The sequence below is a fragment of the Dermacentor andersoni genome, chromosome 10, assembly GCF_023375885.2.
Source record: "Dermacentor andersoni chromosome 10, qqDerAnde1_hic_scaffold, whole genome shotgun sequence".
NCBI classification, from domain to species: Eukaryota; Metazoa; Arthropoda; class Arachnida; order Ixodida; family Ixodidae; genus Dermacentor; species Dermacentor andersoni.
This window is the reverse complement of record NC_092823.1, coordinates 95,787,695-95,815,158: the sequence shown is the minus strand read 5'-3', so window position 1 is coordinate 95,815,158 and position 27,464 is coordinate 95,787,695. Positions and strand designations below refer to the sequence as shown.

The 27,464-nt window shown below is 46.2% G+C and overlaps 1 protein-coding gene across 2 annotated transcripts; it reads right to left on the bottom strand.

Moving 5' to 3' along the window:
- Nucleotides 1–6,831: 6,831 nt before the first annotated feature.
- Nucleotides 6,832–26,914, bottom strand: LOC129380131 (uncharacterized). Of its 2 annotated transcripts, XM_055062556.1 has the most exons (6): nucleotides 25,751–26,914; nucleotides 22,549–22,689; nucleotides 21,668–21,749; nucleotides 20,983–21,078; nucleotides 10,439–10,584; nucleotides 6,832–8,716 (listed from the first exon to the last, which is right to left on the bottom strand). In XM_055062556.1, exons 1-6 carry the CDS (start codon nucleotides 26,086–26,088, stop codon nucleotides 8,713–8,715), a joined length of 807 nt encoding a protein of 268 aa, XP_054918531.1. In that variant the 5' UTR covers nucleotides 26,089–26,914; the 3' UTR covers nucleotides 6,832–8,712. The 2 variants fall into 2 exon arrangements, with proteins under 2 accessions (XP_054918531.1, XP_054918532.1); XM_055062557.2 differs by lacking the exon at nucleotides 10,439–10,584 and having other exon boundaries at nucleotides 25,751–26,913.
- Nucleotides 26,915–27,464: the final 550 nt, after the last annotated feature.

Here is a 27,464-nt window from a genome sequence, read left to right as displayed (position 1 = left end):
CTGAACAGCAACAAGCAGACCCAGAGCCGAAAAACCTCGTCGAGTATTTGGAAGGGCACACCGACGTTGTCCCTAAGGCATTTAGGCGAGGATTGTCTTCGTTCTCGCTTCAAGACAACCTACTCGTAAAGAACTTCTCACCAGTCCGCACCAACTACCTTCTTGTTGTTCCCTCAGGGCTGCGTCCAGATGTACTGCACGCCCTGCATGACGATCCGACCGCTGTACACCTCAGATTCTCCCGGACACTATCGAGGATATAGGAAAGGTATTATTGGCCGCACCTGACCGCGGACGTCGCCCGTTGTGTAAGAACATGCCGAGACTGTCAGCGACGCAAGATACCACCGACAAGGCCAGCGGGATTACTAGAGCCAATCGAGCCTCCTTCCCGACCATTTAAGCATATCGGTATGGACTTGTTGAGACCCTTTCCGATGTCAGCAGCCGGAAGTAAGTGGATCGTCGTGGCGACGGACTACCTCACCCGCTTCGCTGAAACGAAAGCACTGCCGAAAGGTAGCGCAGCCGAAGTGGCGAAATGTTTTGTCGAGAACATCCTGCTGCGACATGGCGCCCCAGAAGTCCTCATCACCGACAGAGGAACGGCCTTTACAGCGGAGCTCACCCAAGCCATTCTGCAATACAGTCAGACAAGGCACGCGAGGACAACGGCCTACCAACCACAGACGAATGGTCTTACGGAGCGGCTGAATAAGACCCTCGCCGACATGCTAGTAATGTACGTACATCGACGTCGAACACATGACCTGGGATGCCATCCTGCTGTACGTAACATTCGCTTACAACACAGCGGCGCAAGGAACAACACAGATCACGCCGTTCAAGCTGGTCTACGGCAGGAACCCGACGACGACGTTCGACGCCAAGCTGCCACACGTCACTGACGAAGAGAATCTTGACGTCGCTACCTATCTCCAGCGCGCCGAAGAAGCCCAACAGCTTGCCCGCCTGCGGATCAAGAACCAGCAGAGGACCGGCAGCCGACACTACAACCTCCGACGACGCTTCGTCAAGTATCAGCCCGGCGACCGTGTTTGGGTATGGACCCCTATACGCCGACGAGGACTCAGTGAGAAACTACTGCGACGCTATTTCGGACCCTACAAGGTCATCCGACGTATTGGCGCACTGGACTATGAGGTCGTGCCAGACGGCATTTCGCATTCACAGCGGCGCCGCGCACGATCTGAAGTGGTCCACGTGGTGCGTCTTAAACCCTTTTACGGACGCTGACCAACTTCTTTATTTTGTTGTTTTCGTTGCTACGAGTGCTTTTCTTTATTACTTTCGTTTGTTTGCAGCATCGGGCGACACGTTACAGCGCCTAAGAAATGTTATCGCACAGCGCAGGATGCGCTTGCAGGTGTCGGAAGTTTCTGGAATGTTATCGATGGCTCCATCCGCTGTCTGTCGTCGCCGAATTGTGTAATCTGATTGCATGTATGGGCGACGCGAATGGGGTAGAAGTTTGTGGAAGGCATGCGGGTCCCAGCGATTACACTGGAACATTCGACGACTGATCTATAAAAGCCGACGCGCTTGACCCGCTGATCAGATTTTCGACGACCGCCGATTATGTTCGCCGCTACCGTTCTTCTTTGAGTATAGCCTGTTTTTGAGGGCACAAGTTCGCCCAATAAGACGCTCGTTTCGTTAATCACAGTTTTGCTGCCTTCTTAACCGTCACTATCACGTGAAGGGGGTTCCAGCAAGTACAGATGCGAGCCCAAGTGAAAGGAACGAATGCTGGCGTTGTCCTGTCTCTTCCTTTTACTTGTGCTCGCGTCTGTACTTGATGGAACCTGCTATACGTTCCCCATGCACCAACTGGCCCAGCAAACCACACTACTATACTAACCATAGAATGATGACGCTGAAGTAAGGACGATGGCGTGATGACTATGAGATGAAGACGCTTCAGTAACAACGATGCTATGACATCAATGTTGTGACGACGACTTTTCGATGTCAGTGAGATGAAAGCTCTTGAGCGACAGTGTTTGTGTGACAATAAGGGAAGGACTACAATAGAACGACCATGCGAAATGGTTACAATGGTATGTCGACGACGGCATTGCCACTATCGAATCCCGAAGATGTAATGGCGATGGCGGTTTAACGACAAAGGCATGATAACAATGAGATAGCGACTATGTAATCACTACGATACAACGCCGACCATGTAACGACCCCGGTGCAATGAAGGAGACTCTGGCAACTATGCTAATACGATAAAGACATGACAATGATGGAATGATGACCACGCCCTAAACACGACGGAATGACAGTGGTGGTGCGATGACGACGGCTTGAAGATGGTGGCGCGATGAAGTCGATATGAGAACGACAGAGCGAAAACCTCTTACGCCGACACAGTGGCCAGCTTGCCAAGTAATCTGCTTTCGTGGGTTACTAGGTATGTGTTCCTGATCATAATGCTGTCGTGGTCGTTCCATCATCGTCATTCCAGCTTTGGGATCTTACTCTCGTTATGCTATCATAGTCACGCACTCTACTCCGTACTCAGTGGCCAAAGTTGCCGAACAGCATGGGCCACTAGGCACTAGTCTCGTGGTCGCGATGCCGTGGCGGTCGTTGTATTGTCATCATTCCAGCTTTCTCATCCGACTCTCGTCATGCCCTTGTCGTCACGTCATCGTCGTCATACAGACTTCATGCATTCCTTGTCACACCACCATCGTGATGCTGCCGTCATCGCCATTCGAGCGTTGTGATATAACTATAACCTTGCTGTCGTTGTCATGCCTTCGACTCCAACTCAGTGTTCCAAGTTGTCTAATTGTGTGGGCCAGTAGGTATGTGTTCGTGGTCGTGATGCGTCGTGGTCGATGCACCGTTGTCATTTCAGCTTTACTGTCCAAATCTCGTCCTGCAGTGGTCATCACGCCATCGTCGTCACACAGTCTTCGTTACGCTGTTCTTTTATCATTGTCATCGCTTCAATAACATCATCCCATTGTCGTCATACCGCCATCGTCATACAGCCTTCGTCGTCTAATCGTCCTCATTCTCCCTCATTCTAACATAATCATATTGTCATTAAATCAAGATTATGCTGCCCCTGTCATGCCGTCATCGTCAAACAGTCGCTATTATGCATCCATTGTCAGACTGTCGTCGTCATCCTGTCATCATCGTGTCACCTTCATCACGCCAGCTTCGTCATACGCCTCCCTTCATGACATCCTCGTCGTTAAGTAGACATCATGCATCCTTTGTTATACCATCTACGTCATGCCGCCCAGGTCCCACCATTCTCATCATTACAACTTCACTGGTCATCATACCGTTGCCGTAACGCCATTGTCATCTTATTATACTCATGTCGTCGTCGCCACCCTGTGGCCGTTACACCATTCATCGTCATAATTTAAATATCGACATCAAATTCTCATAATGCCGTTGTCGTCATACTGCCTATGTCGTCCTCCCATTCCTTCTTCGTCATTCCATCATCTCTGCGTCGGGGTCATCCTCTCTGCGTTAGTCTTTATCAAGCCGCCATGCTTATGGCTGACCTCGGCAAGCGAATGTCATTGCAAAGTGGGAAAATTCCCGAGTATGTGATATATATCCGAAGCAAGGAAAGTCTTACAATCACTACGCACACGTGTTAAATAAACATCACTTCAGGAATGTGGTCTGTCTCTAGAGTACTCGAATCCTATTCGCATTACCATCGACAGTCATCGTGAAATGAGTTCTGCCGTAATTTTTATTTCTTTCGTGTCGTTTCTTTTTTATTTCTTTTTTGTCTGCGGTAGTTTGTCTGGCATCGGGAATTACACCTGCATTGGCAAGATTACAACAAACAGCCCGTGTCCTTGTTGTCGGACAGCCACATTTTTTAGGCCATCGGGTCATGCGTATGAGTCCGTTTATTGCGTTGTTTTGACACTACGCTTATTTCGTGTTTATTCCGCGTGTAAAAGCAGAGGAACAAAACGAAGTTTAACAACAGTGCGATCAACGCACGCGTGACCCAACTGTCCAATGATATGCCGACGAGAGGTAGCTAGGAAGCGCTGCTTGGTGTCATTTGCCATTGTCAGATCTAAGTGTCGGAAAGCTTCTTGCCGCGGCAAATCGATCGATTCAATCCCGCGCGAAAACAGTTAGAAAAAAGTTCATTGAAAGGACCGTCCGAAGTGCACTATTATAGAGAACTAGAGCAACAAATGGAAGCACTGTAGTTGGCACGCGGACTCCTGCAAATGATAGAGAGAGAGAGAAGTACAATGATACGAAATTCTGAGATGTCGGCCTGAGGTATATTCCTCTAGCCAGCTACTCGGCATTGGGGGAAGGGTAAGAGGGAAAGAAAGAGGGAAGAGGTGCATGATGGGTGACGATGACGATAGAAGGAAGATGTAGACGCGAGTACAGGCCCTGGCGTGATGTGAATAGCGATCGCAGTGCCCCCTTAAGCCGCACTTGTGACTAATTGTAACATAACAAGCAATCGGATCGGGCTAGTTGGTACAAATCTATGATGGTAGGCAGCACTGTTTAGTGTCTCTGTAAGTCATTGTGTTGCCTGCCATTGTGTAAATGTATGAACCTCCCGACGTAGACCATAGACCACTTGTTTTCTCACCTTCAAAGGAACGTCACTTCGATATCATACAATGGATTCACCTTTCTTCCTTTTGAAAAGCATACGCTCCGTTGGAATAAAGTACACGTTATTCTGCGGACGCACAGCTGCAGTTTCCACAACAGGGTAAATTCAGAAAAAAAGAAACAGGAGCAAAGTAGTCAGTATGAACTTTTGTATGGATGGATGGATGGAATAACTTTAATGAAAGGTCCTGCGAGCTACGGGGCGCAAGGTCCCATAGAGCGGCCCGTAGCTCGCAGGACCTTTCATTAAGGTTATGAACTTTTGAGGATTGTGGCAACAAACTAACTTGGTATGCATATTGCTCAAGCTGAAAAAGATGCATTTATTACCATTTAATTATTTCTCAAGCACCAGTTTGCAGGTTAGCGTTAGCCTCATCATAAAATGCATGCGCATACACAGAAAAGAAGCGTATGATCTGCATATCCGGAAATTCTGCAACGGCAGAAGTCATTTCACACAAAATTGACAAATGTTATATAGCCTCTAGTATTGACCTTAGGAAACACCCAATGAACAACGCTTACTTTTTTACCACACCAAGCGGTGATAGCTTTAAAAGGCACCATAAAGATGAGCAGTGCCAGCAACAGCCCTGCACGGGCCTGATTTTTGGACCCGAGCCCGGCCCGGGCCCGCTTTAAGAAGCCCTAGCCCAACTCAGGCCCGTCCCGAGCCCCTGGTTCCAAGCCCAGACCCACCCTGAGTCCGGACGTTCATTATTAAGCTTAGCCGGAGCCCGCGTGTGCATGACCAGGCCCGGCCTGTAAGCGAAGAATATCTCTTTTTACTTACAGATTGTACCGTATGTGTCAGCCTCACCTTCTCGGGGTCTAATAGCGGCAGTGTGCAAGCAATAAAAGACCCGAAATCTTTGTTCCTCCCGTGGGAACATCGGTGATCTGGCCCATTCATTGTTTGTGCTGTTATTTTTCCGCTGGTGTCGATGCATTTACCTTCATCGTACGATTTGGTCCTATGAGGTCATTAGCATGCAAGTATATATATATATATACAAACACGCGAATTAGCAAGCATACAGCATAAAATAAACGCACAAGAAGAAAGACTTGCGTTAGCGCTAAAATGATATAATAGTACTGTGAGTTGCAATAGTGCAATCGGAAAAGCGGTGACAGGGAAATGGTTTGAAGAGCGGTTTTCTATGCACTTTATTTTTAAAACAAAAGCCTTAAGTGGCTCATACCCCCGATGGTCTTGAAGAAGACGCGTCGTCTGGTGTAATGATACAAAAGTTACCATCATGAGCAATGGCTGATACACCCAAATCAATCAAAAGATATAATGGCTCATCCCTATCGCACTGCAGAGGTTACAAGCGTTCAGCAAGGTGAAGCGTACAGTGCATACATTCATTGGAATAACGCATACAACGTACTGAAACGCGGCGTTTAGTATAGTGGTACAAAAAAAAATATCGCGTGAACTTCTCAATGGCTCATACTCCGGTAAGCAATGGCTCTCACCGCCGTAAGGCTGAGGCCATGATGGCTCATTAAGGTGGAGCGAACAGTGCATAAATTCATTGAAATCACCCATACAACACAAAGAACAGCATACGTTTCAATCCCCTGCTGAGAGGATGTAACGTAAAGTCGAAGAGAAACATCGTTGGCGCAAGTATGACCCTGTCATACGAACGCGCGAAGCCGCAGCTAGGCGTCGAAAACGAGCCGAAGATGCCGAACTGCCAAAGCAGCAACGCGACTATGTGAGACGGCGCACTACGAAGAGTGGAGGCGGCTTTGGCCTTCGCGTGTTACAGGAGTGAAACATGCTGCCGAGCTGTTTCCTTACGCGGAAACAATGTTCGTTTCACAATGTCATCTGCTATTCTTCTGTTTTGCTAAATAATACTGAGAGTCAGCTCTTTCCACGCGTCATTCAAGCTTAGCACAGAATGCCTTGAACCATGTATTGAATAATGTTCGCCCGTGCTGAAGGCACGATTTAGGCCATTTAATGAGCACGCCCGAGTCCGACCGGGGCCCGCTGCTTCAAGCCCGGGCCCGGCCCGGGCCCGTCAAATACTTCGGATAGCCCGGTGCGGCCCGCGTGCCGGGCCAGGCCTGGGCTTTCTAGTCGGTCCGTGCAATGCTATAGTGTCAACGATTCGGCAAAAGACAATAAATAGTTTTGAAAGGCACCACAATACTACACAGCGCCAATTTATTGGTAGAAGAGAATGAAACATACGGTAATGAGTTCCACCATCCCAAGTACAGCGATCCCTGTACTTCGAGAAATCTCGCACGTAAAAGCTTGCTCTCATTAGGCATTTAAACAAAAAGAAACTAAAAACATTCGCCTCATCCCACACGACATAACCATTCATGCAAAATTCCTCACAATATATTTTGATACTCCTAATAATGGGGTGAAAAACCAGGAGGTAAACTTAGGCTGTTGTTGCGTAAACATTTAGGTTTCTGAGCTGAAATCTGTCGACCATCGTAAATCAACTAAATGGTGAAAATCCACTAATGAGCTTCCGATGCTTTAGCATTCTCAGGATACTTCACGCACTTTCCGCGAGCTACCTATCCATCAGTGCATGTATTTATGCACCTATATTTCTAACAGTATTCCCACCAACCTGGGTCGCTGGATAGTCTGCAGTCGAATGGTTAGAGCACCGCGCTGCTCTGTTAAGGCAGCAGAGTTCTAAACCACGGGACTAACATGAGTCATTTAATACGTGCCAAAGTGTTCATACATGCCCCTCTTCAACGAACCTCTTTCACGTCGACATGGGTTGCTGAAGATTCAAGACTCGGCGGGCACCGCTGTTCTAAGAAACTTTCACGCCCGTTTGGAGCACTGGACATGTGCCGCGACGTTGGTCCTGGTCACTAATGAACCTCTTTGATGCCAACTAGAATCACTGGGTATGTTCCAGTAGGTGTGTGCCGCTCTTCACTGAACGACTTTGACGCCATATTGGGTAACAAGGTATGTGTCACTGGGAATGTGCCGCTCTACAATGACGAAAAATATCTCAAATTGCTCCCATGCTGAGTCGAATAGAACATGCGTAACAAGGCTTCCACAAGGACATCAACCCAACGCATTAGCAGGCTGAGCCACAAATGCACTGGATATGTGTCGCTTTTCAATTAACGCCTTCCCCGCCAACGCTTTAGCGAGCTGTGCCATGAATGCACTGTGTGCCGCTCTTCAACGAACCTCTCGCTAAGTTAGGTCACAGGGTATGTTCCACTGAGCGTGCGGCAAGCGAGGGAACAATTGCCAGCGTTTGAAGGCACCAATGCGCCACGCTTCTCGGCTCGGAGAACACGCGCAAACTTCCAGAAAGAAGAGCGAGACAGGAGACCGGTTGCCGCATGACGCGTTTCTCAGTGTTCGTACGCACCGACGCACCACGCATTTCCGAGGCCGCACGCGAAGGCGTCGTGGCGGCGGCGCTAGTTGAAGCCGAGCGTCCTTAAGGAAGCACGAAAGGAGCCCCCGCTGTAGTACACGCCTCATGAATAGCTCGTTTCGAAGGTGGCAGTACGTTGTGTCTCTAATGCTAAACGCATTACAGTCGACAGTCGTCGTCAGTCCGAAATTTTCCGGCCGAAATTTTCTCTTCTCCAACTGTTCGTATTTCAGCGGCACCATGCAGCCTTGGAGCCCCTTCAACCGCGGGCAACGCGCTGCAGCTCATACTGCGCGCTACTGTACGCGGCAGCAGCTTTTCGTTTTAGCCTGGAAAACATACAGTTTTCTTTCTGGGACAACAGCAATAAAACGATCCTTTTTTAGCTTAGAAACTTGACACAGTAATACACAATGGTACCATCTGAGAGGTGGTGAGCAAGCATTCTTGTAATTACACTGATGCGTCGTTGTACGAAATATACGCGACGACAACCCAATACGCCTAGTTCAGGAAAAAAGCAGAAATCACGATGTACAATCGAAAATATCTCGATAATGCTACAAGATGGCCAAAGTTGGCAGCTTCTTCTACGCGCTGGGACAAGTGAAGAACGAGTCCACTGCCATTTCCTCTGTTGTCACCTGGAAAAGCGAAATTTAAAGAATACTATTAAAAAGAAGCTCGCCGGTACTTTATGTATCGCATTTTGTTTATTAAATAACAGTGTTAGGTCAAGGAACGTCGCTGAAACCGACGCTTCGACACGGCGATTTGTCTTATCAGGGCAGCAACTTCATTTCTAAGCAGCGTTTCTATGTTTCGCAAGGCTCACTGTCCCCAACTATCAGTGGGAAAGGAGGAGAAAAATAAGCCTGTGTGCGGAATAAGCCAAATTACTCAAAAAGGGGGAGGAAAAGGAGGGGACAAGGATGAGGGGGGGGGGGGGGGTACGTGGTGTTTAGTTATATAGTGGTGACAGCTGTAGGGAAGCTGCAGCTGATTTAGAGGCAAGGTTGAAAAAAAAAACGAAAATGGATCTAAACATTCATTCAACGCTGACCAAAGTGCGGGCGTATCTTTCCGCAAAACATGGTATAATGAGATCTGCTGATCGAACACGTAAACTCATATATATATATATATATATATATATATATATATATATATATATATATATATATATATATATATATATATATATATGTATGTATATATAGCTAGGCACTACAAAATTCCAACAGTGAATACGAGCGCAGACAAGCCGCTTCCGTTTGACAGCTGAATTAGAGGCAAGGTTGAAAAAAAAACGAAAATGGATCTAAACATTCATTCAACGCTGACCAAACTGCGGCGTATCTTTCCGCAAACCATGGTATAATGAGATCTGCTGTTCGAACACGTAAACTCATATATATATATATATATATATATATATATATATATATATATATATATATATATATATATATATATATATATATATATATATATATATATATATATAGCTAGGCACTACAAAATTCCAACAGTGAATACGAGCGCAGACAAGCCGCTTCCGTTTGACAGCCGGTTTTCAACGGGTCTGTTAGGAAAGGATGACACATTGCCCAAGAAAAGTGTCAATCAACCCTCTCCTTAACCACAAGAACGTTGCAAAAACGGCGCTCTTGATATTTTTCTTATTGCTTTGATTACAATATGAAGCCCCTTACCGACTATCAAAGAAAAACTGGAGCTCATGCTGCCATTCATGGTTTTATGCTAGGCATACCAGCTGCTCCAGCCATGTGTGCCCGATGATCAGGGCAGCTCCTACGTACAGCGCGTGTGACGACCTATATGTAACTTGCAGGTCTGACAACTAACAGGAGTAAATCGGCGCTCGCGCGATACAGGCCGCGTGGAACAGCAAACCTACAGGCATGCGTTGCACTGAGAGCAGGACAGCTGCTGTGTGCAAAGTAAGCGACTACATACATCATGCTTTGTGCGCCTGCACACACTCTACAGCCAAAACGACTGTTCTCTATGAGCTTTAAGTTTACGTAGCAGTTTCGAGCTGCGCCATGTTCTTGGACATCGTACCAGCGCTGCTTATTCTTCGCGCGCAACGAGGGCGCTCTTGATCTTCATCCGGAACATTGACCCAAATTGCTCAAACTGCCTATTATTCTGTGCGCTTGCAACTTACTGTCGCTTCTGTCGCCGCTTGTGAATGTTTAGTTCTCGCGTGTACAATGAACGCCTCATTTCGTGCATCACCCTTGTCATCCGCACTAGCCTGCTGGGTGTTCCACCAGGCAAAACATCTGCGGCGCGCATTGAAGAATGTTATCTCTTCGCCGAGCATGGCCTTCACTCACACCGCGTCCCGCCGCTCCTGCGTCGGGCGCGGCCTGACGGCCAAATGAGCCGCGGTGATCGCGGGCTGCCTGCCGGCCCGGTAGAGCGAGGACACGAGCCCGCCCAGGTAGGTGACCACCTCGCCGCCGGGGTGCAGGGTGGCCTGCTGCTAGCACGGTTGAGAGGGCCACAGATTATGCAGGAGGCGCTTCGTCAGTACAATTTGCGAGTCACTGCTCTTTAGTAACTGTTTCGCGATGCAGTCAATGCACCGATCTCGCCCCGTTCGGTGCGCCCGAGCACCTGACCTGCTGCCGCCGTGACGTCAGCAGTAATTGGGTCATTGCTTTTATTTTTCTTTCCAGACAGGCATCTTCATACCTGTCAACTCTACCGATTTGTTTCGTAACGTTTAAAGGGACAAACAACCAGCCATAATGTGTTGTGAGACGTTGACGGAAATTAAATGAGCATGATCTACAGTGACAAACTCCAGCACGCTGTAGTAGGAATTAAGGAGGAACTACAAATTTAAATTGGCAAAGAATGTCTCAAGAACCAGTAAGTATGCCGGCCTGGCGGTGAAATCTTGGTGCTACGGACATAGTATTTGACATTACTGTTCGCAAGTCAGCTGTTATTAAGTAGAGCATACTTATTGCTCAAAATTGCAGTTCGTATATTATCAGAGGCTTGCACTTTAATATTCTACGCGCATTACCAAGAAACTCCGCACTAATGAGCAGCATACTTGCCTCACAATCCATGACGGCGCACGTGCTATTGTAAGCGCGTGAGTTTTCAGGCAACTATCCGGAGATGTGTCCTCCTCATCTGAGATACCAGATGCCATCGACTATTTGTGCCGTAAATGGGCACCAGCACTACAGCATTAGTAGACGCGCGGCTACGGCAACACGCCGAACTGCGTACAACGTGTAAAAGGGTAGTTTCGCTTTCGAGAACATAACTCGGCTTAGCTGAAGAACGCTCTTGGCTGGTTAATGACCAAAGCAATTAGACAGAAAACCGTGAAGACACGTAGCTATTATTTGTAGAAATAATTTAACAGTTCGGAAGACATGAATCGGAAGACATGGCATGAGTCTGCCTCCCAACTATGCCGGCGTATAATCGCTATCGCACTCGCCTGTCACTGTTAACAGCATGCTTCCAGTGATCGACTACATCCTCACTGCAGATCAAAAAATTTGATAAAAACGTTCTGCGACATTTTCGCGATACCACTTAATCGTTAGACACTTTGACCGGTAAGGTTCTCGCTGCACTAAAAAAATTGGGTACTATAAAAATTGGTTGTCAGTCCTTTTAAGGGGTTAGAGCTCGTCCTACAATTTTGGGAACGTATCGTAAAGTCTTACGGAAAAGAAATTAGTTTCACGAAAAAGTTGCGTTGATCAATTTTATACACATGGAAGACTATCATTATTATTTAAAGCTTTATTCTTTTGTTTGTTTTTTTGCACTGCTGACCTGTGATTTAATTTTCCACTGGACTGATCACTAGCCAATGTAGGCTATCGGTTCAGATTGATTGACTGATTGATTGATTGATTGATTGATTGATTGATTGATTGATTGATTGATTGATTGATTGATTGATTGATTGATTGATTGTAAAGGAAGCCAGAGGGCGCGATACCTTCTCCAAGCAAGTTCTTTCGAACAAGGTCATAAAGCAGGCAAAATAGTCACAAGAAATTCCCTCAATCAATCACTGTAATCTGAAAACGTTCATTTGCTTCTCAGTTTGTCCTTTTCCAAGGTCGCTGGCGTAGTCCATTTAGATGTTAATGAAATCCGTATGTATCCTACAAACGGCAAACTTAAAAGTGAGTGCGTCTTATCCCAGCTTTCGGTATAGTTTCCGAAGAATGCTTACGAATATTATAGTTCACACATTAGAAGGTATGCATTTTGTAAATGATGTCCCCTTCAGAACAGGGCGGCGAAAAATACTCGCCTAGACTGCTTGACCCAACCACGTTTTACTACATTTATTGCAGTCTACTATATTGCCTATCTATACTATTTCTCTCTTCATTAAAGCCTTTATCTCTAAATTGTACAATTACCTATGCGTCTGAAAAATCCGGTTCTGTCGATCTCTTCCCTACCTTTTTTTTCCACCAATACTCTGAAACGTGACTTGGTTATCTCGACCCCTGCGCAATGGGTGCTTCCAACCACTTCGAATCCCTGTGCGTCTGGAAGGCGGATGTTCCCAACTGTTCCTGTTAGTGAACATCTTCACATTCCATCACGATGCGCTAAGTTGTTTCTAGCCTATTGCTAAAGCAGACACATGCCTCGTCCTACTGCGAATAACTGATCCAGTGTTTCTTTTTCTCAGGCAAGGTGGCCTGGCCGCAAATAGCTGTGCACTGCCCTTTGTGTTATCGTACAATTTCGCTCTCCCGATTTCTTGCTACCGTCTTTGTTAATCTGCATGAACTTTGTGTTTATGTCGTTTGCACCTAATTTCACGTACATGCCGGCTTGACAGTATACTTCGACAAGCACCGTTACGGACACATGCACACAAGAGCCGGAATGTACATTAGCGAAAGGTCTTTCTGCAGAAGATTATATGATAATAGTGTAATATGGTTGTACAAAGCACAAAATGAACCGAGCTAAAAAAAATGCAAATGCAATACACAGCGCATAACTTACTTTCAAAATAATATAAAGGGTACTGTACAGAGCGATGCACAACACAAGAAAAGTAGCCATTTCACCCGAAAAGCGAAGCATCGATTGCAATAGCAAATTAGTGGACAGCTACACGAAGTAAGGATCGTAGTTTTATAGGCCGCATAAACTTGTAAAGATAAGCATACTAAGTAAATTAAAAAGCGTGCTGCCACGCGCGGACAAGCAAACATGAACACTTCTCACTCGATGACCGTACAAATTTGCTGTCAAAACGCGGAAGGGAGGAACCACGGCAGCAGCAGCGCGCGAATTCACTACGTGCTGCGTCATGCATCAACGCGAACTAAGCCGCGGAAACACAGCGTATGGACGACCGCACGCCAAGTTTCATCCTAGACGCCAGCGCTCGTTTCTCCCCTGGCGGAACGATTTCATCTCCAACGGGTGTAGGTTTCCGCCGCCGCTTCCCTTAGCGGTCGCGTCCGCGTTCAGTTCGCGCTGCGCGCGAAACGTCTCTTGTTTGCGACGGTGCCTCTTCGGATGACCGGAAATTATTATTGTGTTGTTAACTGTCACGACAGCAATGTAAACACGAAAGGGTTGATGCCACCAGTGAAATTCTGCCGATTCACAAGAAAATGGTACGAAAAAAGCAGACGACACGCATGGATTACTGCGGTGCGCCGAGCGAAGTAAACAACTGACAAACGAAGCGAGCTCGTTCATTGATCACTCCTGAGTGTACGACGGTTTTTATCTGTAACCCACATGAATTTAATAATTACTCGGTACATAATCCTATCATTCATATAAAAACTTTAAGTTGTTCGACGAGTGCTTGTCCTGTCTTCTTTCTCGTGTTTCGTTTATGTGTGCGCTGCCCAAGAATGGAAACCACTTCTGTTGTATGCACTAGTAGTGGCCCAAGTTCACGCGTGCCGAGAAATTGAATATGTCCACGATGCATTGAACATGACCGGAGTTCATTCCCGCTTCACCACTGCACCGATCGATCGAGTTACTGGACGATACACGCCCGCGTCTTGGTCGCGCCGGCATTGCTGAAGCAGAAATGATTACTAATACTTTCAACTTCGGTCTCTTGAGCACTGTTAAAAAATGGCCAAACTGTCTACATTGCTGCTTCTATTCCATATTGTAGGGGACGCACTAGTTAAAGTTGTGTGCGCATGTCGTACTTGTGCTATGCAGCGATATATTTTGTTTATTTCCGCACAGTGTCGATGGAAGTCCGTTGTCGCCATCAGAGACAACACGGATTTGTAGTAAACATATTGTGAGAAACTGCAAAAATGACTTTAGCTCGTATGTGTCGTATGTATGTGCCACATCGTATGTGCTGACGATTTTTCCGGCGGTACATACGATGTCGTTTCCAATCACCTGCTCAGCGTCACTTACATGGTTAAGCAGACGCTGCCCTTTCGCCGCATTGCAGCCATAAAAATAATCGTCAAGCGTACCGAACTTCTTAAAGGCAAATAGAAGCGTGTACAGTCTGTTTCACACTTAGGGGAAAACTCGGAACGTATTGCATCGCGATGCGGCAAGCAATGGAGTCGTGCGGTAGCAGCAGCTCGAGCAGGCGCAGACGCTCGAGGGGCGGAGTCGTGATCTGCGTCGTCTGCTACGGCAGCGCGCGCTGGCCGCATTGTTGCGAAGCGTGTTACTGTCAGGGGCAGTGCGCGTATATTTCTTCACTGTGTGTGCTACCGTAATAAGCAGCGACAAGATGCACCAAGATGTGCGCGCAACGTGTTCAGTCTTTGTTTGACTCGAAAGGAAAACAAAGCACTCAACAATGATAACTATGGGAGTCGAACACGATGAAACAAACGAATACGATTAAATGAATGTTTTAGGTTCAGACAATGAGCTGGAAATAATTTTTCTCGGCAATCATTCGCTACACCAGACAGACTCTGCCCGCCGGCGGGGAATTGGACACGTCACGCACGGAACTTCAGTTAGTATCTCGTCATGTCCCCAGCGGCAACGATGACAGCGCTCATCCTGGAAGGCAGTGAAGTGCGGAATGACTTGATCAGGTATGAGTTCATTCGCAGCGCGTCTCAGTCGCTGACGATGGTGGATCGAAGCCTATCCTCGGGCGACTGATAGAGGGGGTGGTGCGCCAGCGATACTTTCAACGAGCCCCAGACGTTTTAAATGATGTTGGCGCCCGGGGATTGAGGCGGCCACTCCAAGAGAGTAACTGCGCGCTCTTCTAGCAGTTGTTGCACAACACGAGCAGTGTGGATCGGCGACCTATCGCGTTAGTATATATAGTCGCCTTCCAGAAACGGGCCGTCAAGAATGTATGGAATCAATAAGTCGTCTATGACTGCCCTGCAGCGATGAACTTACCTTCGAGGCGTATCAGTTGGCGTCGCACAACGCATATTAAAGAATACCGGCTCATTTCACGCCGTAACGATGAGATCGGCGCCCTGCAACTGACAGTAGAACGTTTCCCGACAATGCGGCCAGCGCGCGCCGCCGTAGCAGACGACGCCGTTCAACATCCCGCCCCTCGAGCACCTGCGCGAGCTGCTGCCGCCGCCTGACTTAAGCGCTCGCCGCATCGCGATGCAATGCGCTCCGAGTTTTCCGCTAAATGTGAAACAGACTGTACGCCGCCCTTCGAAGGAAATCTCCAACGCGCACACGCGTAGGCACACACATCGCGCGGCGCGAAACGTGCCCAAACACGCGCAGTGCAGGAGGCAATCAAGGCGGCGCGAACGAGAGATGGGAGAGGGATACCACCCGCTAAAAGAATTTTGCTTCGCGTGCGGCGCTCTCAACGCCGGCGCAGCAGCGCCGCTCTCGGTGCCGTTCTTGTCCATAGAAGATTATGTCCCCATCAAAGATGGCTTTCAAGATACAGCGGCCCGGGCGGGCGCGCGCGTCCACCCGGCGCCCACGCGGGCCCCCTCCCTAGACCCCGGAGCCTCGCGCGACGAAAGACGGCGCGCATCCTCCCTGCATCCCTCCCTTGCTTGCGCGAGATTCAGCTGTGATCGCCGGCTCACCCTCGCATTCTTTCACTCGCACATATACCATACGGCGCGCGGCGACGATTTTATCGCTATTTGGCTTCATATGGGACCTCACGGCGACGCCGATGCTGACAGCATAAATACACCTGGAGTGTCCATATAATTTATATCGCAACAAAAAAATAATTATTGTTTCTGCATTAGCAATCAAACGTTTCGCATTTCGGCGTGACGTACATCGAACTTATTGCAGGCTGGCGTGGTGGATAATAGCAATCATTGCTGTGGAGATCGTCGATGTATTTTTGCTGTATTCACGTTGAAGGTTTCATGAGTAGAATCCGGAGAGCACCTTCGGTTTGCATTCTACTATATCGGGTGATGTTTTTTTTTTTTGTGTTGTTAGGGGATTGCGTCTCGCTCAACTCCCTCACTGTTATAGAATATTCATCCTAAGTTTTCTGCCAATTGAGTATGCTTCAGGATTAAACCAGTTAGTCACGGAAACAAAAGAGGAGGGCAAGTGAAATATGTAAATACAACTACCCGCTTCAAACCATATAGTATCTCTTCAGTCCGCTGAGAACTAGTACTATTGTAATCTTTTTTTTGCGAGTGTTGTAGTCGTTATTTTCCCCATAAAACCGGTCGAAATTTGCGGATTTGAACGCACGACACCTGGGTTTTTCCCTCAGAGATGGTAGATTGTATACCACCTGGTTTTTTTTTATTTATCTTATTTAAAGAATTGTTTCATTCATTTTGGCAAATAGCGCAATTCGGCCTGTACAGGTAGATTAGCTGAAAGTGCTCACATTACTTGAACAAAAGATCGTTATGTTCACTTAGTTAAATACTTGTTTCTTTATTCACTTGAGGGCACAAGCGCTGATTACGCAACTCATGCGGCGCAATTTAATGAGGCCACAGTCGTTTAGCCGAAATCCTAGTACCAGAGCCGTGTTCGAGTTATGCGCCACGAAATTGGCATTCCCTCCAGTGTTGTGCCGCATATAATGAAGCAAGCCATTAAGAAACTGCAGACAAGACTCTTGACGTCGCAATAAAGCCAGCAGAGATAACTAATGTCGCAAACCTGTCTCATCAGTGCACCTCTTCTAAAATGAATATAATACGATCGGCAAGAAGACTGAATTCAAAGAATATGAAGAGCGTCTGGCGATACCTTCAGGAGAAGACCAATTTTTTTTTGTTTTCTCTAGTTCAATGTGCTGTTTAACAGCATAATAGCCAGGTATGGCCAAGGTGCGCAATGTCATGCAGTGTTAGTGAGTTCACAGTGGAGCGATGAATTCTGAAAAATTGAGGCTGTAAAGGGGCCTAAAAATAATCTCTGTAAAGTGCGCAAAATTTGCACGCAATAACAATATGGCAGTGACTAATGACGTGTGCGATGAACATGAAATATACATTGCGAAAGAATGATACTATATACAAAATATGTCAGATGCATAAATTGACAAGAAACACTACTGTCTAAACAGAGCCCTTGAAACACAAAGGCCTGCAGGCATGTGCTGTACAGAACTACTGTCACAGCGGCATCCTCTGGAAAGAGGATGCGCTATGAATTCATTGCGCTAATAACTTGTAGGACCACATTGTTCAAGAAACCTACGACTGCTTTGGTGTTCTTCACCAAGAAACATAATGGGATTGAGAGGGACATGATAGCGGTATGCTAGATCAAAATGTTTCTTTCTTTCTCTTTCAGCTTCCCGACTCTCCAAGAGGACGTGGAGGACGGTCAGCCTCTCAGCACATGTACCAAAGATTGGTGACTCACCACTACTCAGCAAAAAACTGTTGTGGGTTATGTGTGTCCTATTCTGAGACGACAGAATAGGACATCAGTTCGTCGTGTTTTCGTTGCGGTGGGCCAGAAACCTAACTGTGGCTTAATCAAGTGAAGCTTACTATTTGTTTCAGCGTCCTACAAAGATTGCCAGTGGCTTCGAAGTTTCTTTCACAAAAAAAAAAGGTTTCAGGCGTATTGTGAGGATAGAAATCGTAGAATTATTGGCTTGCAATGCAATTTTTGTGGCCAGTTAATCTGCTTGCAGATTACGCTCGATGCCTCCATGGCCAGACACCCAGCATATTATGACTTGATGTTTAGATGCAAAACAGTGCCCATCAGTGAATAGATGTTGGTAAGCAGAGGGTTTTTATGTTTTTACCACAACACAAAAGCTTTAACAAAGTTTAAAGAATCGGTAATATTACAGCCTGTTGAAGCTTCAGTCTAGGAATGTGTTTCCCCGCCGATTGTATATTGCATAGGCTTCTGCCGTAAATATGCATGCTTGTTTCGGGGTGCAGTACATCGGATACCGAGAAGGACGGACCGAGTGCCGCATAAGACACGCCAGCATGTGACTTTGATGCGTCCGTGTAAAAGTGACAGCACGAATACTTTAACTCTAATTCTAAAAAGTGAATTTGAATGTGTGTATCAGGCCCATGTTTTGTGACTTCGATAAAGGCTGTGTGACACGCTACCATCTGGCACTACCACGGTGTCATTAAGCCATTAGCGATTAGGCGATGTTCGAGTAGTGGAGTACCTATTTTGGGGAGTACTCAAAAGGGCTACTTTGCGATGGGTCGCTTATGAAAAAGTGTGACACATGTGGTATCATTTATGGCGAAATAGGAAGGATGTTCACGGTTTGAATTTATTTTCAGGAAATAACTAAAACTTATATTATTTCTGAAGGTGGAGTGCCTCATGTTTGCTTAAACATAAAAGATTTGCACGGGGCTTGTTCTGAAGGCCTCGGCCTCGACGTGGAGTCAAGATCTGAGCCAAGAAGGCACCTATACAAGTACAAAAGGCACTTCCTGTGTCACTGCCAAATGTTATATGCGATAGAAGCTTTATTAAGGTTATTGTTTCAGGCACTGAGCTTTCAAGTATTTGACATACAGCATGCATGTCATTTGGAACCTAATATGATGCCGAGAAACTTGTACTCGGCGCTTACAAGTAATGTGCAACAAGAGAGCTCAATAGCAGGATCCAGCACCACTCCTCTCTTACTAATGAAACAGACGCATGTACTTTTCTGTGGGCTCAACCTAAAGCCTTATTCATCAGCCCATTTTGCCACTTTATGTAAGGCATGCTGGAGATATCGTTCGCAGATAGCAAGGTTGCACAATTTAAATCCAATGTGCACATCATCTACGTATACAGAGTAGGTCATTGTTCGTGGGACAGACGTGGGCGAAGAATTCTTTTACAATAAACAGTCTATAGCTTGGCACACCGCCCTGCGGAACACCAGTTTCCTGGGTGAAAGACCTCGACAACGCATGGTCCACCCTTACACGAAAGTTAAGGCTTGAAAGGTAACTTTCATAGTAGCCAATTTATTGTCACGGACACCCATAGCGGAAAGGTCTCCAATAATAGCTAAGCGCCATGTGGTGTCATACACTTTCTCTAAGTGAAGAAACACGGAGAGAAAAACAGTTTGTGTATGAAGACATCCCTAATATTTGCCTCAACCCCCAAGATCCCCCCTTTTCCCGGACACGGCTAAGCAACGCACGGTTAGACGTGGGAGGGTCCAACCCTCGTGTGCTCGGGTACGTGGTGTCGCAACGCACCAAACGCCTGCTGACGCAGACGCCCCTGCGGGGAATATTCTCTAGTTCAATACACTAGAATTGAGTGCGCTCACTCCGAGCACAAGCTGCGCTAGCTTAATTCATCAATCAGTGCGCGAGCTCTCATAGAAAAGGCATTAGAACCTGCCCCTTGAAGCATTTCAGTACGTTGAACGAGGAAACACCGGAGACACCCACGTACGCGGCAGCGCTTGTGGCGGTATCACGTGGTGTCAATTATAGAGCCCAAAGAATTCACATCACCAGCGATGTTCGACCCGTCCATCGCTACAAAGGCATTGCGAGCAATCTTTTTCTCTCTGCGAGAACAACGTCGCAACCCAAATCACTTTCTAAGGTGTGTTGGCTGAAGAAAGCATCACAAGACGGCGCTTTCAACTGCAGCTGCCATCGACATCTCCGGGGTTCTTGTGTTTCGCAAAGTTGATGCGTTTTGCAGAGGAGCCATAGATCTAGACTATCGGATTGAAATATGAGTCAAACTCCTTATCAGCAGCTGCCTATAGTATCTACACTACATGATTAAAGCCCCTTCCACCGATTTCCATCCATTCCGCTTTTGCATGAGCCGATCCCTGTAAGTTTCCTAATTTCATCACGCAACCGGGACCTACGCCGTAAATCACCGCGTTTCTGTTCCCTTGGTACCCATTCTACTACCTTAACAGATCACCGCTCACATGCTCTATGCATTACACAGCCTGCTTCACTCGACTTCTTGTTAATGTCAACCTGAATATCAGCTACCGCCGTTTGCTAACTCGCAAACCTCCTTTTTCTCCTCTTTTTAAGTTACCCGCACCATTATTTCGTCGTAACTCTTGCTGTGTTACTCAGTTTGCCCTCGTACATGTTTGTCAAGTTTCAAGGGTCAAACATCATTCCAGCGCTAAGGAGTTGCAAGTGCTCCATTACTCAGCGTGTATTCACGATGTACTTCTCGTTACATGTTAAAAATGTATAACCACGTTCTCGCATTGGGTAGGAACAGCGATTAAGGCGAGTCGGTCTAAGTACTCGTGTTTGTGCTTATTTCGCTAACCGTTTGGTTATTTTCTTTCAGCACTTCGGTGCTTCGCGCTGCAAATCACGTCATGTACACTATTGCAGTTTTGGTTCAAGCACCAACCTATCTAAGAAGCCAACCGCATATTCTGGTAGAAGAATTAGCTTTCTTGGCACCATAGCGAGTGCTTATTTCTCACCTCTCCGTTAGTGCCGAAGTCAGCAGCCGTCATGCAGCGGCAGACGAGCGACAGGGTAGCCATCACCCAGCACAGCACAATGAGCCAGGCGAAGATCTAAGGTGAATTAAAAAACTTAGAGATAATATCAATCGGCGAATAAAGGCACAAGAATACGTTGGTATTTTAACGGCCATGCACAGTTTGAAACTTTGTTGTGCAGCAGACAGTCAAAGTTCATGGTGCTCCGTCGCGTCCAATGACATTGTAAGTAGATGAAAAATAAAGCAAGAAAGTCTCCGGAACGTAGGTTCAACAGCAAATGCGAATTTGCGCTCCTTTAAAACATACGGCGCTTGCAATTTAGTAGATCCCATCGTAAGCCGTAACACGTACTACAGATAACTTTAAAATCGAAACTATGTGCACAGGCTTCACGGATATTTTTTAAACGAACGCCATGTCCTGTAAGCTTTCGCAGCCAACGGCATAAAACGCGCCAGAGCAACCAGCTGAAATAGCCACTTTCTCTACTAAAAAAAATATATTTGCCGGTGACTTGTGTGAAGAAATCCAAAACCCATCTTAATCAGCGTGGTATCTTTAGCTACAAAACCCAATTAAGTCATAGACAAACAGGCCACAAAAGAGCCCCTTCAGCAGCGCTAATTATTGCCGTTATGACTGCTTCGTGGTCGTTACGCACCTGCGTGGTGAGCCTCTCGTTGTAGAGAGTAGCCACGCTGTCGTTTTCCCAGGCTGCAGGTCCGCCGGCACGGGTGGTGCAACTGGTAATTGCAATTAGTAAACAAAAACAAATTTCATTATATAGGAGAGAATTGTGACTGTGAAAAAGTTATTCCTGTCATTGCATAGTCTTACTGCCAAATTTCCGCGTTCTTCCCGTGTTAGGAGTCGTCTCGGTGAAACCTTTCTTACGTTGATTTCAGCACAAGAACATCAGAAATTGCCGACTCGAAGCAGAATCGCGAACGTACTACAGTTTACAGAATAACAGAACTTAAAAAATGCAGACGTGCGCAGCATTGCTGGTGCTGTCACCGTGTGACGCATTGCGACGAAAACTAGAGCCCACACGATAACTGCAATGCTCTTGTTCTACCTATGTGTTGGTTCAAAGTCAACAATTATTTGTATAGTGCTGATTTTTTTCTACACTTTCTGCGAGAACCCTGATGCCACCTGAAATCGCCTCTAAAGAAATTACATTCTGAGGTTTCACGTGCCAAAGCTAAGATATGATTGAGGCATGCCGTAGTGGGAAACACCGGAATACTTTCGCTCATCTGGGGTTCTTCAACGTGCTGGGGTTCTTCAACTCAATGCACGGTACGTGGGCACTTATGCATTTCGCCCCCCTAGAAGTGAAGCAACCGCGGCCGGCATTTTATTCCGCACCCTCGCGTGCTTATTACCGCGGCCTGTTTTCTTGCGACTACCTAAACACGGCGAGCATAGTAAAACACTATTTTCAATCAAGCGACCTTATGAGTGCCCGAAGCACAGTGATCAGGCCAAACTTTTCTTTTTCCGAAACAGGAATATTCCACCCTTATCGGTGCTCACTTCCTCAGCACGCGCAGCTCGAGCTCGTAGAAGAAGGTGTTCACGCCACTGGTCACCAGCCATGCCATGATGAACGTGAGCAGCGTGAGCACCGTGCTCAGAGCCGTGGCCGGTGGCACTATCTTCCACACGTGCACGATGCTGCGAGAAATCGACCAAACTGTTGTAGCGTAAACATATTACAGTCAAACGTCTTTATAAAGAAGTGCTTAGGGCCTCCGAAGTTATACGATCTAAAGGTCACTTCGTTCCAAAGGGACGCGCGCCTCACAGCTCACAAAAGGACTGGGACAGAATTAGTCCTTCGTTATACAGGTCATTTCGTTGTAGAGGCGTTTGTTGTAGAGGCACTGAATTGTAGGTGTTTCCCACGATGCTACTTCAATGCAATGAATCCGAGAAAGAAACATCATTGTTTCGCATATTGCCAAAAAGCTATCCGCCACTTGGAAAAATAGCGACAGAAGGGAAATGTAGTCGACGACGGGAGAGGGAGAGGTGTCATGAAATCGGAAATTTCGCAAGCACATAATGGAGTCAACTAACACAGTATGGGGCGCCAGTGAACTGCAGTCGACAGAAGCAACTGAAACTAGAGACCTTCGACCTAGAGAGCACAAAACTTATACTAATTATGTTGAATGTGACGACGGTGTTGACGGTAATAATGTCGTTAATGCGCCATTTCTGGCAGAACCCCGAAAAGCAGGAACGAGTATTCAGGAACTATATTCCGGTGCCACTTCAGAAGACAGCGGCATTTGCCCCTCAAAGACGGAAGCACACGAGCCTCTACCGATGGGTGCGCACTCTAGACTGACGTCATTAGCCGGACGGCCGGTGACCCCGCGGACAGAGAACATGGCCACCCGCACCTCGAACTGGGGCAGACTTTTGAGCGGGACTGTTTCTTTAGTCGCGGAGGCGATCGGGTGCCGCACTCGGTCATCTGGGCGGGGCGTCTCCATAGATGGTCGCAAAAGAAAAAATAATCATAGAGCTCACACGCTCTTTGATATAACGCAGTGGACCGAAGTTTTAGGCAACGCGTGATGCGCTATGACTGCCGTATGGTGCATCAGCAGTTTTGCGGTAGATCGTCTTCATTGCGAAGCCGCTCTTGGCGAACTAACGGTTATAGTGAAGATAACCGCCTGTCCCAAGTACCGTTCTTAGGCTTCCGTGTAGTCTTGCACTTAGAGAGTGAAGGCGGGTCCGTAACGTGAATAGCCGTACCAATGAATAAAAAACAAAAGAAGAAAAGGAAGCACGGAAAACGATTCCATCCTGACGATGACGTATTAAACAATAATCTCACTCGCTGTGGTTTCACAGTATAGTTCCAGCAACTACAAGAATTAGCATGCACACTGGCTGCCTTGAATTCTGATCAGGGTGGTCAACACACTTTGATGTCCACACGTGTAATGATGGCTGTCCATCCCTCTGTTTTGGCCTGCATCTTGCGCGGTATCATAGCCTTGGGCAATAGAAACAGCCTTTGAGCAGCTTTCAGTGCTTAAGTACATGTCTCAACGTTGGATTGTACCAACCGACTGTCTTTCATATAAAAGGGGAAGGTTTTGTCTCTTATCGACAAGCAGAAGCTGGCTTACAAAGTCGACGCTCAGAGGGTAAAACGCAAGGACATAGCCAAGTATGTGTAATCTACGTTTCAATAAAGTTCAATATTTCACTCCTTTCGGGGAGAATCAACCAGCAGTGCTTAGAAAAACCATATCATAGTTACAGAAATGAAAAACGATGAACTACTGCGGTGGCGAGGATACTCGAACGGTAAGAATTTTTCCTGGCCCCATGAACTTCACTATACCGAAGTTCTACTGCATTTGTAATGAGTAGGACTGTGCCACTATTATCTTTTGAGACCGAATCCGATACGAATCAACTAAAGCGAGAAAGGAATCGAATCGAATGTCAAATATTTTCGTATAGCTAGCGAATAATGTACAGCCTTCTCAAGATTATTAACAACAATTGTTAAATTATGGTATTCACAACATTACAATGTTCCCGTCATTAAAATACAGATTAGAAAGTATACTTTATTAAAAGGACAAAGGAGGCATTAGAAACAACTACGCAGGTTGCAAACTCGTGGCTCTTAGCAGCACACGCGGAAATGCACTATCAATAAAGTTTCGAAACGCAGATTTGGCGGCCAAATATCTACGTATACATCCGTGATCAAATCAAAAACGCATGCCGTCTGCCGTGCTGGCAGCGGAAAAAAAAGAACACTACTTTTGTTTCAATGGTCGCTGCCGATGCCACTATCGTACCAAGTATCTCGCAATGGAACGTACTCATAATAATTCCGATGAGAGGACACAGGTGTTCTACCTCTAAATAGTAATAAACAATGCTCACTGCACAATTCTCTGTCTAAAGAGCATTTTATTCCGGATGATCGCGTGTAGCCGGCAAAGTTTGGATGTCTTAACAACGCGCCATGCTCGATTACCTTCTGACCGTTGTATATGGGATGAAAGATATCGCATTTTTGCTTCAACTTCATGTTTGATCGTGTACAGCAAGCTAGGCAAAGTATTCGAAAACTATTAAAAAAATATTTGAATTTTTAATTGTAGCTTATCAATTTGTGAACCGAGCCTAATGGGACAATACTCTATTCGTTATTAAAAATCATTTAGCTATGAGCCCGGCATCAGAGAACACCTCGCTTTCAGGCAGGATTCATGCACAGGAGTTTGTAAATTCAGAAAGGTAAAAATTTTCAGAACGAAAATACTCCCTTTCTCATACCGCTTTTTTTTTCAATCCACTTTCATTATTTATAGTATGCTCGAACTAACCCAACTAAATACTCTCCTGCTGAAACATTTGTTGCAGCAGCGACTAATTCGTTATCGAACCACTTGCTGTACGTATGAAAACTTATTCATTTTCGCAAAGGTTTTCAACCAACGGTATCGTAAGAGTACTTGATGGGCTAGTTGGTGAAACATAACCTTTAGAATAGGGGCGAAAATTTACACACGTAGAGAAGTACTGACAACACAAACGCCCGTCGTTCGTCGTGTCCGCACTTCTGTGAAAGTGTGACAATTTGCACTCATCTTTTATTAGGAAACAATGGTTGGTATATCTCCCCATTTACCGAGTTGTAACATTACACTCAATCCAGAAGACCGCGGCAAAGCCAATAAAGGTGACTCACCTGTCGTCCTCGGGCATGCTTCGGCTGGAGGCGCACATGATGAAGAACCAGACGGAGACGATGCCGTACACGAACGAGGCGAGCATGGAGAACAGCACGAAGTTGCAGAGCACGTCGCCGCCCCACTCGGTGCGCGCCAGGTCGATGCGGCAGTTGCCCGTCTTGACGTTCAGCTCGACCCAGGGCTGCGTGTAGAGCATGCACTTGCCCATGGTGGTCTCCAGGCTCGAGTTCATGTTGCGGTAGCTCAGCAGCGCGCCCAGCGACGTGCCGATGGAACAGACGTAGATGAGCACGTGCGTGGCACGCCACACGTTCAGGTTCCGGTGCTCGGCCATGGTCTGAGGACGGTGGAGGAGTCCGGCGGCGTTTGAACATCAGAGCCTCGAACAGCCAGGACGACCACCTCCTCTTCTTCTTCTTCAACGGTCGCTGGCGCGAGCGCGTGACAGTGTCTCACTTCTGTCTTGTTGTCCATCGCTCAAGACCTACACTACAGGAAGGTAGCACAGTTCATGAATGCAAATATTATATTGCGGGGCCTGACGTTGTAAAACTGCACTGCAGTTTGTGATGGGCGCCGCAGTGGAGATCTCCGTAATAAATTTGAACTTTACCGTACGGGAACATTTTTTTTTTTGCATTTAGTCACCCCTGTCCTTGTGTTCAGCAATGCCATAACCATTGAGCTACCGCGGCAGAATTCCTATAGTTATTATTGTTATAGTCATTATTATTGCCAAGTAGGGAAGACATTCATTTACTCTCTCTCCCTCTCTATATTTGCTATCATCCTAGATAGTGAACTAAAATTTCAAGCGCATGCTCATCCACTTGTGAAAAAAAATTTTTTTCATTTGGCATTCACTATATTAGCAATGTAAAAAATAGTTTTCGACCCTAGACTGCTGGGTATTTGTATTTTTGTCTATATCATCATAGCTATCTTTCTTAATGTACGTCATCTTGGGTCAACGCGTATTTTACGTGCATTGAGCATCTACAGCGCCCCTTCAGAGTCCAGCCATCACATTGGTGACTTTCAGCCCGTTTTATCGACATGTAAGTATCTTTATATCAAGGTTAACGTTATTCGTTTACAATTATTCTGTCAGAAACTATCCATGATTGCATATACGCTCATCATGCATGATATCTGCATTGAATGCATAAATTCTGAACAGTTTACTAACGACAGTTGAACTCAATTTTCCCAGGATAAAAGTATTTGTTTGCCTTCGGTGAAGACAAATTATAGCAAACTTAGTCTTGTTTTCTGGCACATAAATATGAAATTCGTTGCGTTATAAACCGTACAGAAACTGCACCATAATTTTCATTTATTTTCCACGCGCAGCAGGCAATATTGTGTTGTATAGCTGAGCGACTCATCAGAATTGGCCAAGTAAATATATAATCTTGTGGCTAACTATTATTTGTTATAGTTTATAGATGTTTCTAGACAACGAATTCAGAATTATTTGTATTGTATTCATAATGTTCATTCTTTGCAACGTTGTTCATAAGCTGTACTTTGATTACTGCTATTAAGTGCACTGATATTACTTTTCTTGTAGCTATCCACTTATCGGGTTATTCTTATGTTTCTTTCATGTCCGCGCTTTTATTACTGCTTCCTTTCTTTCTATAATTATTATATCTCTATTGGATACCAGCCTCTAATTTTTTTCTAAACTCTGGGACCTCCTGCTGT

Excerpts from the sequence above, each read along its gene's own strand:
- LOC129380131 (XM_055062556.1), bottom strand. The coding sequence starts at position 26,088 with ATGGCCGAGCACCGGAACCTGAACGTGTGGCGTGCCACGCACGTGCTC. Across the intron at positions 21,079-21,667 it reads ACGAGAGGCTCACCACGCAG|ATCTTCGCCTGGCTCATTGT; the intron begins GTGCGTAACGAC and ends AATTCACCTTAG. Across the intron at positions 10,585-20,982 it reads ACTTCGGCACTAACGGAGAG|CAGGCCACCCTGCACCCCGG; the intron begins GTGAGAAATAAG and ends CCGTGCTAGCAG.